Source organism: Mercenaria mercenaria, chromosome 13 (assembly GCF_021730395.1).
Source record: "Mercenaria mercenaria strain notata chromosome 13, MADL_Memer_1, whole genome shotgun sequence".
Taxonomy (NCBI): Eukaryota; Metazoa; Mollusca; class Bivalvia; order Venerida; family Veneridae; genus Mercenaria; species Mercenaria mercenaria.
Genome location: NC_069373.1, coordinates 75913160 through 75931472, shown reverse-complemented (window position 1 = coordinate 75931472; position 18313 = coordinate 75913160). Strand labels below are relative to the sequence as shown.

The 18313-nt window shown below is 33.2% G+C and overlaps 1 protein-coding gene across 1 annotated transcript; it reads left to right on the top strand.

Moving 5' to 3' along the window:
• Positions 1–628: 628 nt before the first annotated feature.
• Positions 629–17931, top strand: LOC123530242 (peroxidase-like protein). Its single transcript, XM_045311011.2, has 16 exons — positions 629–782; positions 7298–7442; positions 8038–8161; positions 8979–9193; positions 9401–9586; positions 11029–11059; positions 11412–11566; positions 11768–11881; positions 12431–12529; positions 12718–12807; positions 13130–13337; positions 13440–13613; positions 14150–14377; positions 14643–14806; positions 16582–16678; positions 17149–17931. The coding sequence occupies exons 1-16, from the start codon at positions 777–779 to the stop codon at positions 17240–17242; spliced, it is 2130 nt and encodes a 709-aa protein (XP_045166946.2). The 5' UTR covers positions 629–776; the 3' UTR covers positions 17243–17931.
• Positions 17932–18313: the final 382 nt, after the last annotated feature.

Sequence of the window (18313 nt, the reverse complement as noted above, 5' to 3'; positions counted from 1 at the left end):
ATAAGCATATATTTTCACCCAGCTGCTGATTTGGCAATGACAATTTATATGATTTCTCGATTTGAAAAGTACACTTCCTATCTCAGAGCATATTATGTGATATAAAGCAATTTTCATTACACCAACAAACACTCGGAAGAATCGTCGAGTTTTTTGGCTTTCCCTGTTGGATATTTATCCTTGATATATTTACTTTTTACATGGACCGTATGTCTTTATCTTTTTGATTGATACAGATGAATTTCAAAGAGAGCTCCAGGTGTCATTAAAGAAGGAACTGACGTAAGCGCACTTGGTGATACATTGATTATATATTTATACAATATATAGCTTTTTTCTGACTAAATGACTGTGCACCATTCCTCATACGCTCACTCACACATAAATTTGGAAAACATTTACAACGAAAATCCGAGAAGCCTGTCCCACTATACAATTACATCTTTTGATTTATTGATAACGGCACTATACAAAGTCCACAAAGTACGAATAAATGTATATTGACTGCACCCTAGACGGTGCTTATTTTACCTTGTCCTTGCAGGTAGATCTATACAAATTGATGTAACTTGACACGCATTATCTGTTCACTTCTTATCATATTCCAATATATGCTTGGTTAGCATTTTTTAAACATAAGCTAAAGTTTTCCACACCTGGCTGCCAAGTCCCCGGATTTATTTATATAAATAAATACTTATAATAAATGTTTTCAAAACTTAACACAATTTTAATTTGGCGTAAGAGTGTTTTTATCACTCTTTGCTTTGGTTAACATGAAGGTAAGTTTAATATTTTTCTATTTGTACACATTCCAAAATTGATCTTATTTATAAAACATTTCTAAGAACACAATAGCACATTTTTTATATATTTTGTTTTCAATAAACATCGTTTTCCCCTTTTTTATTATATAAGGGGAGTATTTCATATATGACGAAAATCATTCATCCATTTCTGAAATATTAAGATAAATTACTCAGATTCAGAGTCATTTTTACAAACACTAAATCATTTCTGGATAATCATTTAACAAATACTTTTTCTTCTGCTTGTCTCTGACAGCCTTGATTGTTAAATATGATTTCCTATCAACTTTCATGCTCCTAGACCCAAGCGTACTTCAGTTATCATCCAGAAACGGATTGGTCCACATAGAAACTTTTCTTTGTTAAATAATGAACAAAAATTTGTATGGTTAATGTTCTCGGAAGATCCTGGCATTTTGATATTTTCTAGATATTTACATGATATATATAATAAAAGAACTCTCTTGCTAGCTAACTAGTCAGATCATGTAGCACCAACAATGAATGAAAGTCATAGTTATCTGTGGAATTTACTTCAATCTCAGCAACTGTTTCTTGTCTTTTTTTTTTTCATTTTCATAAGCGTATGTTAATTATGTCTTAAGAATACGAATGAAGCTTTATTTGCCTTTAATGTCCTTATTTATATTTTTGTCAATTATGTTCTCCCTGTATGTTTGTGATTATACATGTCATTATATATGACCCTTGATTGGCTTAATAAAATATTCTATTCCATTCTATTCTATTCTATTCTATTCTAATTCTAATTCTAATTCTAATTCTAATTCTAATTCTAATTCTGTTCCGTTCCGTTCCGTTCCGTTCCGTTCCATTCCATTCTATTCTATTCTATTCTATTCTATTCTGATCAGCTGATTGACCTACTGCCCATCACTCGCTTATCCACCAAAATTAGAGCCGACTGATGAATATATACGTAAACCAATTTACTCTGTTTTAAATATCATCGAGGGCATTATTTATAACAGTAATAACAACATTTAAAATACTGCTAAATTGTCTAATTTACCCATAATTTCAGAAGAAATCCATCTTGACCAAAAACGCTAAATTTGGGGAAGCAAAACCCCTTCTGGCTCATAGTCTAATAGTTTAGTCATGTGAAGCATAAAAAATAAAATAGGCTTGTCTCGTTATGGTCAAGTTTTTCACATTTAGATTTACAAATATTTCATGTTAAGTCCGAGCATGTAAGCCGGGCTTTGATATTTGATTTTGACTAAAGCTATTTTTAAGATATAAGCATATATTTTCACCCAGCTGCTGATTTGGCAATGTCAATTTATATGATTTCTCGATTTCAAAAGTACACTTCCTATCTCAGACTATTTTATGTGATATAAAGCCTTTTTCATTACACCAACAAACACTCGGAAGAATCGTCGAGATTCCTGACTTTCCCCGTTGGATATTCATCTTTGTTTCTTTTTTACTTTTTAGATGGACCGTATGTCTTTATCATTTTTGACTGATACAGGTTAATTTCAAAGAGAGCTCCAGGTGACATTAAAGAAGGAACAGATATATATATATATATACATATATTATGAAGTATATAAATTTTATAGAAGCGCACTTGCTGGTTGTATATAATACAATATACAGCTCTTTTCTGCACCCTTCCTTATACCCTCACTCACGCATTTATTTGGAACACATTTGCAACGAAAGTCCGGGAAGCCTGTCCCACTATACAATCACATAATTTGATTTATTGATAACGGCACTGTCTATACAAATTCCACAAATTAGGAATAAATGCAAACTGACTGCACCCAGGAAGGCGCTTATTTTACCTTGTCCTTGCATATTGACCTAGGTAGGTGTAACTTGACACACATTATCTGTTTACCTCATATCATATTCCAATATATGCATAGTTAGCTATTTTTTTAAACTTTAGCTAAAATTTTCCTCATCTGGCTGCCAAGTCCCGGATTTATATATATATATAAATAAATGCTTATAATAAACTTTTTCAAAACGCAGCGCAATTTTAATTTGGTGTGGGAGTGTTTTGATCACTTTATGCGTTGGTTAACATGCAGGCAAGTTTAATATTTTTCTAAATCTTTAAAACCAAAAAAAAAAAAAAAAAAAAAATAAATAAATAAATAAAAATGCTTCACGCAAAATAATTAATGCTATTAATAAAGGTGCATGTATTTATGAATTTCCAATATTGCCTATAATCTGACTTTGGTTTGCGTATTCATCAGTTTTTGTAACTAACAAAGTATTAACTATTAACTCTGTAAATCCTTCAATCTGGCACGACAGACTAGCGTCTGAAGGCATTTTCTAGATTTTGTTTATGTAGACAAATTAAAAAGCATTAATCTACTTCAATATATCAAATTCAGCTATCATTAGGGTATGTCACAATGTCAATTTTAAGGTATAACTGCATGAAAGTACAATCTGAAATGGGAACCTAGAGCTGTAGTAAACTATGAATACAATTTGATGACAGAAATATGATGACAAAAATTGATTAAATTTCATAATATTTTTACTTCAGCACAAAAAATATTACAAAGTTTTTAAATCGTACAAATAATTATACTTCTACAAATTACAAAATTAATCTTATTTAAAAACATTTCTATGAACACAATTGCATATCTTTTTATATATTTTGTTTTCAATAAACATCGTTTTTCTAATTTTTATTGCATTACGAGAGTATTTCATATATGACGTAAACATTCAAAATACGGGAATCCATTTCAGATTCATAGTCATTTTTACAAATATTTTAAATTACTTCTGGATAATCATTTAACTTTTTTTTTGCTTGTCTCCGACAGCCTTGATTGTTAAATAAGATTTTCTAAACATATATCAATAAAATAAATAAACTACCCCTATAACATGCATACATTTTGCATGAAAATAAACAGTAACAACTGCATACTACTTTTCTTTACTTTCCGCCTTTTTACTGGAAAACAGGCATCTATGTCCTCTTTGCATTTACCGTTCTTTTTAGAAACTAACCTTTTCGCTTTTTTACCAACTAAAACATTTTCACACATTTTGCAGAGAATTATATTCCCATTAAGGACTAAGTTGCTACTATAGAAAAAGAAAAAGAAAAAAGGGGTGGTAATATCCTTTTCACTTCTTCCAATGTCTCTTTTCGAGACATAAAATTCTTACGCCGCCATTTTTACCTTGCATGCCGATTTCAATACAATGATACACATACATACTGAACGTGGTAGAGTTAAAGAAAACGATACTTTCGAGAATGACAATAGGGGTGTAATTTAGATTGTTGCAGTGACAGAATGCAAAAGGGGAAGAAACTAAATGAAAAATTATTTTGTTTTTGGTGGTGATGGAGGGTAATATAGATTATTGCAGTCTGCACATCGTCTCATTATCACCTGTCTTTATCTAAAGATTCAATCCAATACCTTTAATAGTTTTTAAGTTATACCCTGGACACGAAATATCATGGGCAAATTTGACTTTGTTTTGACCTTGAACTTTGATCTAGCAACTCGGTTCATGACACTGCACATCGCCTCATCACCACCTAACTACAGGCCAAATTTGAATTCAATACCTTGAAAGGTTAGTAAGTTATGCTCTAAACACGAAATATAATGGGCAATTTTAGCTCAATTTGTGTCATTGATCTTTGAGCTACCGAGCCGATTCAAGCGCTTTGAACATCGTCTCATCACCATCTACATATATCCGTAGTTTAAAGTCAACATCTTAAATGGTTATAAAGATATGCTTCTGATACGAATAGTGACGGACGGATAGACGGACAGATAGACAGACGCACGCGCTATCACATAATACGTCTCATTTTTCCAAAACGGGCGTATAAAAAGTGTTTAACAATACACGCTTTTCGCAGATCATAATTGTCTCGTAATTCCCAATTCTGATATTGCTTGCATGAAAACTACATAATATTATAATGACGGCACACATAAAATAAATGAATGGTCAAAACAACGGTTAGTAAACGTTTATTTAACAAAACTGATTTTTCCACAACACGTCTCTTTAATATGATAATGTTTTGTTTTCCATTTTGATGACAGCCATAGACAAAGATAAGATCACATTCAGTTTGATGATATCGTTTCTAAATTTAACCTTTAATGTAAAACGTTATATGTTATAGATACAGTACGAGTTTGTCTTCAGAAGTGTCCTCTTACAGATGTAAGAAGCCGTTTCGCTAGGACGAACACCAATATTGTCAGAGACGAATCCGAGGATAAAATTGGTGTTCGTCCTAGCGAAACGGCTTCTTACGTCTGTAAGGGGATACTTTTGAAGAAAAACTCGAAACTGTTTCTGACTTATACGACGATAAGTGTACTGAATATATTAATGAATGAATGAATGAATATAAATGGATTTTTTTCCCGAAAGATACACATTAAATTATTATCATGTGCCTTTCTAAATACATTGTATCAGCTAGTGGTATTACCCGAAATTTTCGTGCATTCAAATTTCAATTTACGGGTGCTAGTACATGTGTTTGTACATTGGTATACATCATTAAATGATATATAAGTTGTTAAAAATGACAGACGCTTTTTTGACGAGGAAACGAACGAACAAGACGAAATCCTAGACTTCTTAGTACCATTCCTTACTGTTTACATTGAGGCATCGTAACTCCTTTGCTGGAGGTGTCATTTTGTAATGTAGGTATCATATATTTTATCTGTTTATATATATCACGTTTAAACAGTTAATAGAGGTTTGTTGTAAATTTAATCTTGGATATCGTAAATGGGGTCTATAATATCTGTTAGCATTGCATTCACCTTAAGTGTTCTAAAACCGCCTGTTAAACGGAAAGAGGTAAAGTGAGATATGTAGGCTCACAAAAAGAATGCTTACTAAGCTCACCTGAGCACATAATGCTCATTGAGGATCGATGAATGTGTGGTTCACATTAACATTGATTACACTCTAATGTCACCCTTTTTAAATCATGGCATCAAGCTTGAACACAATATTCAAACGAATATCACCAGACAGGGTGTTATTTATAAACAAGTAACAAATTGTTTAGTCTGCTCGTGAGAAATTAAAAATATTTATTATAAATAATATTTGATTAGGTCTAGAAAAAGTTGTTTATTTTCGCTAATCTGAACGACCCTATTTATTTATTTATTTGTTCATTATTATTTTTTTGGGTAATCTGTGTTCAGTTCTGTTCTGTTGTATCTAATAAAATTGGATTTTTCTTGCAAATTTACGTTACACAAGATTATTAGTAATTCTAATATGCTTGTCTCTGGTAAAACGCGCTTACGGTAGAATGACATCACGTTCACGTACGGTGACGTCAAAGTTTTTGTTGCGACCAAGAAAGAGCGCTACTACATTTTATCTACTGTTTTAGATGAAGGGCATTTTTAGAATCGAAATAATATATAGCACTCCGTGTTTTAACACTATTTATACACTCGAGCGGTAACACGTCGTACAAATAAGTTCTACGCATGATTGACAGGAAGGCAACAGTACGATAATGAAGAACGAAGATACGATGGCGAAGCCATTGGACTGTAGTATTATCGCCATCGTACTGTCGCGCTTCGTCATCGTACACTCGTACCGTTGCCTTCATAGGGAGCAGGCGCTGGCCCTAGCGAAACACCGTAGTTTTCACATGGCGCGGCCCACTTAGTTTTTGATTTGTCAGGTATTGCAGATGTTCCATTCTGACTACGGTATAAAGCTATCATTGCCGTTCTGTTTATAATTGGAAAATAATAAATCTTAAAAGCTTTAATCACATTGCAATTCTAAAATATTGATACCTTCAACAGAAGATAGTCAAAAATTGATACACCTTGAAAATGGACATCCTTTTCATCAGGCACAGTTTATGACTTCGTTCACGTGCAAGTAGTTAACTGAGAGAGAGCGTTCATACAAGACAGTTCTATTTATAAAGTGTCCGCTTACAACCGTAAGGAGACACTTATACAATAGCTCTGCTGGGGTATAGTCGTATAAGAGATGTAATCAAAGTTGCTGAACATTTCTTGTTCATCAATCTACCTATATAGTTTATTCTCTAGAATTCTCCAAACTGTTTTTTCGCTAATGAAATGTTCAACAACACATGTGTAAGCTTCCATTATAGAACTTTTCCTGTCCTTCTTGCATTATAATTGTATTTGCTAAAATTTTCATTGTTCCTCTAGCAATAAACTGAGGCATTTACGTTACATGTTATTGTGGTCCGGCGCTCTTTTGCTTTAATAATACTTTGTATATCTGTTATATATTTACATGGTATATGATGTCACAAAGAAACAGAATTATTATTTAAAATTATATCTTCACATTTTAAATTGCAAAAGAGGTATTTAACATAAATTTAGCAGTAACTCCTCCCAGCCAGCAATGAATGATTACACATATAGACTCACATAGTAATTTTGTTTATATCACATTAACAGGTGTTTTGGCAGTTCGTCCCTTGTCTGATTGTCCTTCAGTCAGCCGAGTCTGTTCCGCCGGGAGAAGACAAAGTAAAAGCGGCTTTTCTAAAAGCCGAAGAGACCACTCAACAACAGATAGAGACAAGTCGTCTTCAAGAAGACAGTACGTTTTTTAAAATTGATATTAATATGTACACTTATGCTAATACAGATTTTAAATTGTGTGATTTGTTTGAGACACACTGCAAGCATAGAGTTCAGTCTTTGTACAGCTTGACAATACGCTTCTTTTTCCGATTGTGTCTGATGAAATAGGTGGAAGAATCCATGATGGGTAGTACAAAAAGTTCACTTTGATACTTGCCTTCGGGCCCTTAATTCATTTTCTCTTGTAGCTATTCTTTTATATACGTTTCTTTGTAGCAGTTAGGTACATGGGCATTTTATTGTTTTATGTATCGTTCATTTAATTGCCTTGCTTGAATTACAACACGCGTGTATGTAAGACATCAAGCGTAAGCTTATTACAGACGGTCACTGATTACGACAGGTAAAAGGTTGCTTTGAAAGCAAAAGACATTTGGCATAAGTTCAATGAACGTTGGCGCAACGACTATAATTTATGATCCTAGAAACGGGTGAATCTAATGGCTTCTTTCGAGGTATAGTGTTATACACTTCTTTGTTTTGCCATAATTCCAATTTTGTTTGCATATATTTGTGTCAATTATATTCCTGCTCGAAATATGACATTCCAGCCAAACAACAATTTCCAGTGCATTGTCCTCTATCACACTTCAACGGTTTACATATCTTCGGAGATGGTTCTACAGATAGAAGAGTTAACGTAGCATTGCTTGCAACCAAACATTTGATCGAAATGTAAGTGTTTCTTGATAACTATATATCCGGCAGCATTCCGAGAATATTTTGTAGAACAGTATATTACTTTCGACATTTCTAGTTAAAATCATGAAATTTTAATTGTAGCAGAGATTTCATGCTGCGAATAGAAGAATATGCATTTAATTTTTGTCCTAGCATGTGCAAACAACTTAAATATGTGCGTTTGAGCCAAATATTTTGGATCTAATATACCTTATATTGTTGTTTAAAACAAAATTGTATAACAGAATATCTTTTCCGCCGGTGTAAGGGAGCATGTTGCACATTTTTTAACTTCTCTTGAACAAACATCATTCAAACATAATTCTTAGATGCGTTTTTTTTGCTGCCAAAGGACCTTTTTATAGATTATACAATGTGTTATCTATCACATTAGTAGATATTGCCATTTGTGCGGCTGTAAAATGTCTTACCTTTAGTAGATGCAGTAGAATGTTATTTTTTTCTGATCTTTTGGGATCACCAATGTCATCTAACATCTATATAATGGAATTCCGCTAGAGCCGGTGTAAGCGGGCGTGCAGGCGGGTGTTGCACATTCGCACATTCCGATCACACTCATGAACATACTCATTCTAACAGTTCAAATATTCCGGCAGCTTGCACTTACTCACAGAAAACTCCATAATGCAAACTCCGTTACAGAATGACTATTAGATACACTCCATGATCCTGAAGGATTAGATATAAAACACGCTAATTCAACAACATTAAGTCCAAGTACTGGCAGACATTGCATATGACATAAACTTGTGCCGATGTGAGTCAAAACCCGAAGTGTTATTCTTTCCAGTGAAAAACAAAGTGCAGAAGATCTAAATCATGAATCAGTTCGAGAGATGTTTAAGAGAGCAAGTGGTGAGACCTGCAATGTTGTAACTAGGCATGCCGACGACTGTGACTTTAACTCGGTTTACAGAGAACCCGACGGCTCTTGTAACAACAGGGAACATCCTGAGTGGGGAATGGCGGGGCGTCATCAAGAGAGGGTTCTGAAGAATGCTTATGGTATTACTGTTTAGTTAAAAATGAATAAGATTGGCCTTCCACTTGTTGATATAAAATACGAAGTACACATAATTCATTGTTACTTAACAGTGTCAGTTATAGTGGATGTATTATTTTAATTTTTGTTTGAAAATAAATTGATTATAGCAGATGCTTGAAGTTGTTGCTTGTCGTTCTTATATTATCATCAAAGTTATTTTCTAAAAGCTGACGGAATAAGTGAACCGAGAAAGTACAGCATAGACGGAATACTTCTCCCAAACCCGAGAAATATTAGCAATGTAATACATCAGAATCCAAACCGTGAAGAAAAACGGAGTCGTACACTTACTCTCCAGGTGTTTTTCGGCCAGTTCTTGGCACACGATATTACCTTAACAACCGATCAAGCAGGTAAGACCCTGATCTATCCAAGAAGAAAGCATCCTTTAAGGGCCATCATTATTTTGCCTCTTTGTCCCGTAGATTGATATAGGTGATGGCGCCATATTACAATGCAAACATACGATTCAATGGCATGATAGTAAGATGCGGAAACGTGAAAACACGATGTGAAGTCACGACATCAATATTGCACTTTAGCGTTGTATTTTCGCATTTTCTCATCGTATTATCCCAGTATCACCACCCGCCCAAAAAAAACAAAATTATGGCAGTACGATGTAAAAATGCAAATTTGACATCGAACTATCGAACGCTCGTGATATCGCTCTTTGGGCGAAGGGGCGAGAGAGCGATATACCGATACAAACACGCGAAAGCAAGATGCGAAAGTGTTATGTTAATTATCGCATTTCCCCAATCGTAGTATTGCACCTTGTATTCACGTGTTTTCGCATCGTGATATCGCATTATCGCCTTTACCAATCTACAGGGCGAAGGGCGAAACAATGATGAACCGGACGGAACACTGTACGTAACTGCTTGATCATAGAAAAAAAATAATGAGAAATTTATCAAACGAATATAAAGTCAAAACTGTAAGGAAATGCACATTTATCTCAGTCATTTATTCTACAAATCTGAAATAATTTGCTTATATTGTAGAGATTTACCCTAAGCCTTCTTTACGCAAGGGAAGCAATCTAATTATATAGTGAAATTGTTGAGTGAACACCGTTTCTTAATCCTAATCCTGCCCATGTTATATCAGTGCAAAGGAAAAGTAACCTATCTATGATAAATGCCATGTATGATTATACAGTTATGCATCTAACAATCTTGAAATTGATATCTTCGATTTTCTCATATTTCTAGACATTTTTCCCATACTTTGACGCATATGTATGGGTAGTTGAGATTGTTCTCTTTCCAGAAGTAGCCTTTTCAACATATCTCACCTTGTGAAATTCTGTGGGTTTTGACTTTTTAAAAAAACCCGTCTGTTTGTTGACAAATTTCACCACAAAAAATGTCCTACTTTCCCCAGGGCAATCAATTATTTGATCTTTAAATAGTTTTGTATTCAGGTTGCTAATCCATGTGGCAAGTATGCATGCTTTTTTCATGATTAGAGGTAAAAAGTGGGTAGCTTGCATGAGGTACTAGGTCAATTGTCACCTAAGCCTACCATAAAGTCTTTGCGGAGTTGTCTCCATTTTTTCCAAATATTTCATCCGGGATCATTTTTTTCAGCTCAAATAACTCTTTTTCTAGAAATGATATTTTAATAATTTTTTCAGTTCTTGTATTCTGATGCAGTTAACTTCACATACATATAATATAGATAGCTCCTAGTTGAAGTTTGCTTTTTCAGTTACAATGCCTATATATTGATTTAATTTGAATTGTCACTGTATACATATTGTTGATGTAACTGTTTGGTTATATTACAGTGGTTTCTAATTGCTGTAAAGCTGCCAACGAGTAAGTATGCTAAAATTGTTTAAACTGGTAAAATTAAACTGACTCAATTTATTTTCAAACTATATTTCTAGAAATTTATCGTCACTCTTTAAAAACATGGAGGATTTTCTATTGTTCGTTTACACATAACTAAAAAAAGCATTTGAAACTCGAGTTTCTTTCTGAATTCTCATATTCTACTATCATACCTTTCTTATTGGTAGATCGAACTACATTTTCATTCAATAAGAATATATCTAAATAACCTTTGACTAAAATGTCAAAAGACAATGTCATCGTTATCTTCAGAGTTAAGTTTGTATTTTACTTGCAATATGTAAAAAGCATGAATAAAGCATATTCCTTCTTTTAGTGTTGACAACTGTATCAATATCATCATTGGCAAAACACCTCCTCTTGATTTACCCAACGATATCTTTCCTCCGTCCACCGACGACCCATCAGATGTATTTTACAATGGTTACTGTATGGAAATAAAGAGATCTTCCTTCTTACTATGCCCAGATGGTAAGTATTTCACATGACCTTTTTTTGCACTTTACGATACATGTAGGAAGGGCATCAGTTTTGAATATCCCAAAGCGAACATAACCTTAGTTATTCGGAACCTTATTTCCATTCCGTCATTCTAGTTTGATTCTTTCTTCTTTCAATGCTATTATTGATTTACATTGTCTTTTGAATTACAATTTTTACATTGAATTCCAGCAAATTCCGACGGTGTTCCCGCACGCCAGCAAAAGAACTCCCTGACTACATTTATTGATGCATCTAATGTTTACAGTCCGAGCAAAACAAGCCAGTTGCAGCTTCGAGAGATAGGTATATAATCTAAGGACTAGAGTAATTTGAATCAAATGAAACTTGACTGTTTGTCTTGAATAAAAAATTTAATTAAAGAAATGAACATAATCACAGTTCTCTTAATCTCATTCTAAATATTGTTCTGAGGTCCGCTATTTTCTCATTGACAAAACAAACATTTATTACAAAACAGTTTTTGACATATTGGATTCTATTCACTAAGTAAAATCAAACAAAATATGTATAAGAGAAACATTTTATTGGGTTTAAGTTTTTTCAGACTGATATTGCTATAAACTGGTATGTAAGAAAATCGTTTGAAAGCAAAGATGTGTATGCTAAGCAGACTCAGGCTGGAGTCAGGTCATGAAAAGAACTACACTCCTCACGCCCTAACACCAGCATAAGTGGAGCTCTTAAAATAATTGGGCTCCATGATCCTAAATAATCAGAAATAATAACGACCACGAGTATGTGGACACAAATTATTGCAAACACATAGCACTTAAGTCAACTGATGTGCTACTTGGAATCTTAAATGAGCATTAAAACAAGATTTATTTCTAGGTACTGGGTTTATGAAAACGGAAAAACACGAGCGATTACCTAATGGTAAGGATGCCGATTGTACGTTAACAGTTCCAGACGAGCACTGCTCAGCAGCAGGCAAGTGACAACCTTTGATGTTTTCCTTTCTATAATCACATATTCTACAAAACATTTCTTTCAGTTTTTTCCTTTGTAAGATTTGTGACTGATTACTCTTCTCATCAATTGATCAGGAGTCCACAAATGTTAAAAAATAATTCCTACTTTCTTTTCATGCTGCATTTCTATATATGAAATAATTTCAGGGGACCATCGTGTGAATCAAGTTCCAAGTCTGACAGATTTTCACTACGTGTTTGTCAAAGAGCATAACAGAATAGCTTCTGTTTTGAAAGGTATCTATGTACCTAAGTACATGATTCAGATCTACATTTATCAAACTGGAAGGAAGCAAATGTATTCATAAAGCTGTTTTCTTTGTTTTGTCTGACTGCCACTGCCTAAGGTGACAAAGGTCCTGAAAGAAGTTTATGGATTTCAAAATTTAACAACAGTTACTGTATGACAGATAAGTTAATTGCTTCAAATCAAATTTAGTTATGGCTAAATTTTCGGGAAAAGATACCAAAGTACATATCGAAATGTAGAAATTTGAATAACCGTATCTGTTGATATGATTCACAATATTAATATTTGCACAATTAAACTATTTTTCAGACTATTATCCTCAAGATCCCGAAAAAGTTTTTCAAGAAACAAGAAGAATTGTAATCGCCATTATGCAGAAGTTTGTATACGAAGAATTCCTACCGTCTTTTCTTTCTCCAAAAGGCGTTAGTGATAACGACATTCTAAGTACGGATTCTTACAAGTACGAACCCGACACAAACCCAACAATGTTCAACGCATTTGGAATAGCATACAGGTTTGTAATTTCTATTTTACGAGTATGTCAAATGTTTGTGGATTTCGATATTTTTTTGCGTTTTAAAGCCTTATCATTTATGATATCTTTTTAAATTTACAGACTCGGCCATTCGTGGATTTCACAGAAAATGACATTGTCCGATAAAAGATTTAAACCTGTACTAAAGAGAAACACTGATGACACGTTTAACGACCCTGCTATGACGTATGAACCCGATGCATTTGCAGAGTTATCATACTGGATGACTGGTGTTAATTCTCCGGACACTGACAGGTATGGAAAATATGGAAAAAGAATGCATCCTTTAGTGTATGTATGAACGTTAAATCAAAAGTTGAAGTAGGTTTTGATTTTATTTTTAAGTATAAAACACATTTTAAAATTATCCATAGGACTTTCATTATTTGTACTGATAAAAATTATGTTTGTTCTTTAACCGCTTGCACACACTTTTATCGTCTGATATTGCCAAGGCTACATACTGTTCACAATATGTTACTTTAATTCATGTCTTTTACTTCACTGTCTATGTTACGTACAAAGGATGAATGTTAACATTATTATGTTCCTGGACCATATGTTAGACTGGCTATAGCCAAATATCTTGTCCTCTTTAAATAAAGCTATTATTATTATCATTATTACATAATGTTTACGTTTGAAAACAGCTATTGTTAGACGTGGGAAGTTTTAGGGCTTTGGACCATTGACGGAAATACATTTATTTTGCCATAATTGTAAATGTGAAACAATGTACAACAGTTGCATTTAAGAGTTTGCATTAGATGTGTTCTATTACGTCATTATAGGATAATAGAAGAAGTCGTCCGATCCCGACTGTTTATTGACACATCCGTAAACAGAGCATTTGATCTTGCCGCGATCAACATTCAAAGAGGCCGGGACCATGGCTTACCTGCTTATAGCAACTACAGAGAGTGGTGTGGTATGAACAAACTGGGCAGGTCATGGAAAGACCCAGGACTTAAAGACCACACACCAGAGACAATCCGTTTGTTACGACAGGCCGGTTATAGGTGCAAAGATTCTTCTCCCTTTTATCATGTTTTAAATACAAGTCATCACACTTGGATACGAAAAATTATAACGTCAACATTTTTTTACTATCAGCCATTTTATCATGTTTAGTCTGAAGTACAGAATATCATATAGTTCAACGTAGAGACAAAAATCAAATTAATAAAAGTTTCCCATTAAATTGGTTCATTTTTACGTTCTGAAACTATTTCAAAAGTGCATAAAGTTACTCAACGAATTAGTCTATCATGATTTTACTTAAAGATCTCCTTTGGACATAGACCTGTACACTGGTGGTCTGACCGAAGAACCTGTGAAAGGTGGAAGTCTCGGACCGACGTTTGAATGCATTGTGGGAAGACAGTTCCGACGGTTTAAGTTTGGAGATCGCCTTTGGTACCAAAATGAAGACGCTGGTTTCAACAAAGGTTTACAAAATAGAAAAAATTAAAACTTTTATGTAAAGTGTTTTATTTGTGTATTTTAAAACTGAATGCTTAAATATGCTACAAATAACACATTGCAATGCAGATACATTTTTCATAAAATCGTATGTATAATTTTCTGTTCGTTTCATTTACTAACATAATCTCGAGTTAATTTTGTTGTTTAATGTACGGCTCCACAGACAACGCACATATTGCTTTAAATGACAAAAATATTATAAATATATGTAGATTTACCGAAGTAACAACAATCAAGCATAGAAAGACACATCAATATTTTCAGCAGTAAAACAACAATTAAGTGTGATATAAGACATATCTGTATTAACAATAGTAAAATAAGTAGTTAGTCTCATCAGTATGTAATAAGCAGTAACAACTATCAAGTGCGATCAGACATATCAGTATGTTAACAGATCAAAAAAAAACCAGCAAGTGCGATTAGACATATCCGTATGTTAACAGAAATAGAATATCAAATAAGCGGAATTAGAAATATAATTGTACGTACAGAAGTAAAATAGGAATCAAATTAGACATATCCGTATGTTAACAGAAGTAAAAGAGCAATCTTGCGCGATCAGATATATCAGTATGCTAACAAATAACAATTGAATGATGAGAGACAAAAATCACAATCAAGATCACACTATCTTAACAGAAGTTAAACAGCAATCAAGCACGAATAGATGTATCAATATGTTGATAGAAGTAAAGTAACAATCGAGCTCCATTAGACATATCGTTGTATCGAAAGTAAATCAACAATCAAGCGCCAATAGATATATGAATAAGTTAACAGAAGTAAAACAACAATCAAGCGCAAATAGATACATCAATATGTTAACAGAAGTAAAACAATAATCAAGCGCGAGTAGATAGATCAATATGTTAACAGAAGTAAAACAACATTCAAGCGCGAGTAGATAGATCAATATGTCAACAAACGTATAACGACAATCAAGCGCGAGTAGATAGATCAATATCAATATCTTAACAGAAGTAAAACAACAATCAAGCGCGAGTAGATACATCAATATGTTAACAGAAGCAAAACAACAATCAAGCGCGAGTAGATACATCAATTTGTCAACAGAAGTATAACAACAATCAAGCGCGAATAGATACATCAATATGTTAACAGAAGCAAAGCGCGAATATATACATCGATATGTTAACAGAAGCAAAACAACAATCAAGCGCGAGTAGATACATCAATATGTTAACAGAAGTAAAACAACAATCAAGCGCGAGTAGATACATCAATATGTTAACAGAAGTAAAACAACAATCAAGCGCGAATAGATACATCAATATGTTAACAGAAGTAAAACAACAATCAAGCGCGAATAGATACATCAATATGTTAACAGAAGTAAAACAACAATCTAGCGGATACATCAATATGTTGACAGAAGTAAAACAACAATCAAGCGCGAATAGATACATCAATATGTTAACAGAGGTAAAACAACAATCTAGCGCGAAAAGATAAATCAATATGTTGACAGAAGTAAAACAACAATTAAGCGCGAATAGATACATCAATATGTCAACAAAAATATAACAACAATCAAGCACGAATAGACACATCAATATGGTAACAGAAGTAAAACAACAGTCTAGCGCGAAAAGATAAATCAATATGTTGACAGAAGTAAAACAACAATCAAGCGCGAATAGACACATCAGTATGGTAACAGAAGTCAAACAACAATCAAGTGCGATTAGATATATCACTTTTATATTTATCATAGCCCAGAAGAAAGCTATTCAGAAGTATACATTCGCCAAGTTGTTATGTATCAACTACAAGTTTAAAGAAATCAACTCTCCAAATGCGTTTAAGTCGACGTAAGTAAATAAACCTTTAAGTCTGCTGAAAATGTTCCACAGATTTAACAAAAATAAGAACAGTTTGTCCTGTCTGAGAAAACAGTCACAGCTTCAAGTAACTAATATTAAAGACAAAGTCTGAAAGATGGAATTGTCTTTTTTCAAAGTCACGACTAGTAGATTTTTCGACCTGAAGTTGCATATGAGAGAGATGCTTTATACAGTTGAACTGATTTTCATACTATATTGTTATTATTACACGACACTTTATATCAATCTCTGGTCTATTACTTTGTGCTATATCACCAGTCTATAGTCAAAACTATGCTTTGCCGAAGCAAAATTTGACGAAAATAAGTCATGAACATTGCTTTCAGGTGTCATGTAATGAAACACTTATTCTTAAAGCATATTTGAATTTTGTACATATATATACATATACAGAGAGCAATACAAATGTGGTATATTTATAATTATATATATTTCAGTGACCCAAGAAAACCGTGCTCTGCTATAGATGCAGACCTAGATTTGTCCGCCTTCAAACCAAAATCGCCATCGTCTTCCAAGATAGAATTGTAGTTCAGCTGGACACAACATTTATTTAGGATGTTTCCGACGCATAATGAATTGAATAATAATGTGTGTCATCCTTTGCCAAAAAAAATGAACTTTACATTGGCGAAAGTATGTTGTGTTGTGTTACTCGGAACAACTAGAAATATTTCAAAATATTTCATGCACATTTTATATGACAAACAACTATATATATTTCATGCACATTTGATATGACAAACAACTAGACATATTTCATATACATTTGATATGACAGTATGTGATTGTATCTGATTTGCTCATATTCAGCTCAACGAAAATGTTGTCAGTTTCTAACTGACATTTTTTATATTTCTTCATTTTAAATCAGACCTTTGTGAAGAATGTCTTTAAGTGTTCTTTTTGTTGTGTATGTAACTTTCTTTATTTTTTTGTATTGTTTGATCAATATTTAACTTAACATTTTTAGCTTTTGAGCTTTGTTTTCTTTTTAGTTGATCAATTAATTGTAAGTGAAATAGTGTTTTCCCAACATGTGGCAAGATCGTAATGAGAGAAAGTCTCTGCGAATGATACATGCCATGTAAACATAACAGGGATGACACCAATGTTTACTTTATATACTACGAGGTTTCTTAAGGCAGTACGTGTGGTTAATGTGTGTGTTGTTTACCGCTTTAATGCATAATTTGATAAATAAAGCTTTTCTTATTAGATGCATCGTTAAAATGTATATTTCCATAAAAATATATTTCGTTAATATCTTCAAAAGTCGTTCTGACGATCTCAGAAAAGGAATAATTCCAATATCTGTTCTTGCGGTTAATGTTACATTCTCTTAAATATGGAAATATGAAAGCCCCAGTCAATTTCAGTTTAATAAATCTTTTGACATTGAGTGTAATTTTCGTGGAAAAGTAAAATTATTCATTGTAGAAATATGTCTTGATTTCATACGTTGAATTTTGTCGGTATCATACAAAAGCAAGTTGTCTTTTTAATATTGTTTTGGATACATTCTAACAATTGTATTAATGTTGAAATAGCATAAATTCATGGAACTAAGACATTCAGCGACAACAGCTGACTAACTGACAA

Bases quoted from the DNA above. Each gene is read 5' to 3' on its own strand.
- LOC123530242 (XM_045311011.2), top strand. The intron at 9,194-9,400 runs GTATTACTGTTT...ATTTTCTAAAAG, and splicing joins GGTTCTGAAGAATGCTTATG to CTGACGGAATAAGTGAACCG. The intron at 14,807-16,581 runs GTTTACAAAATA...TATTTATCATAG, and splicing joins AGACGCTGGTTTCAACAAAG to CCCAGAAGAAAGCTATTCAG.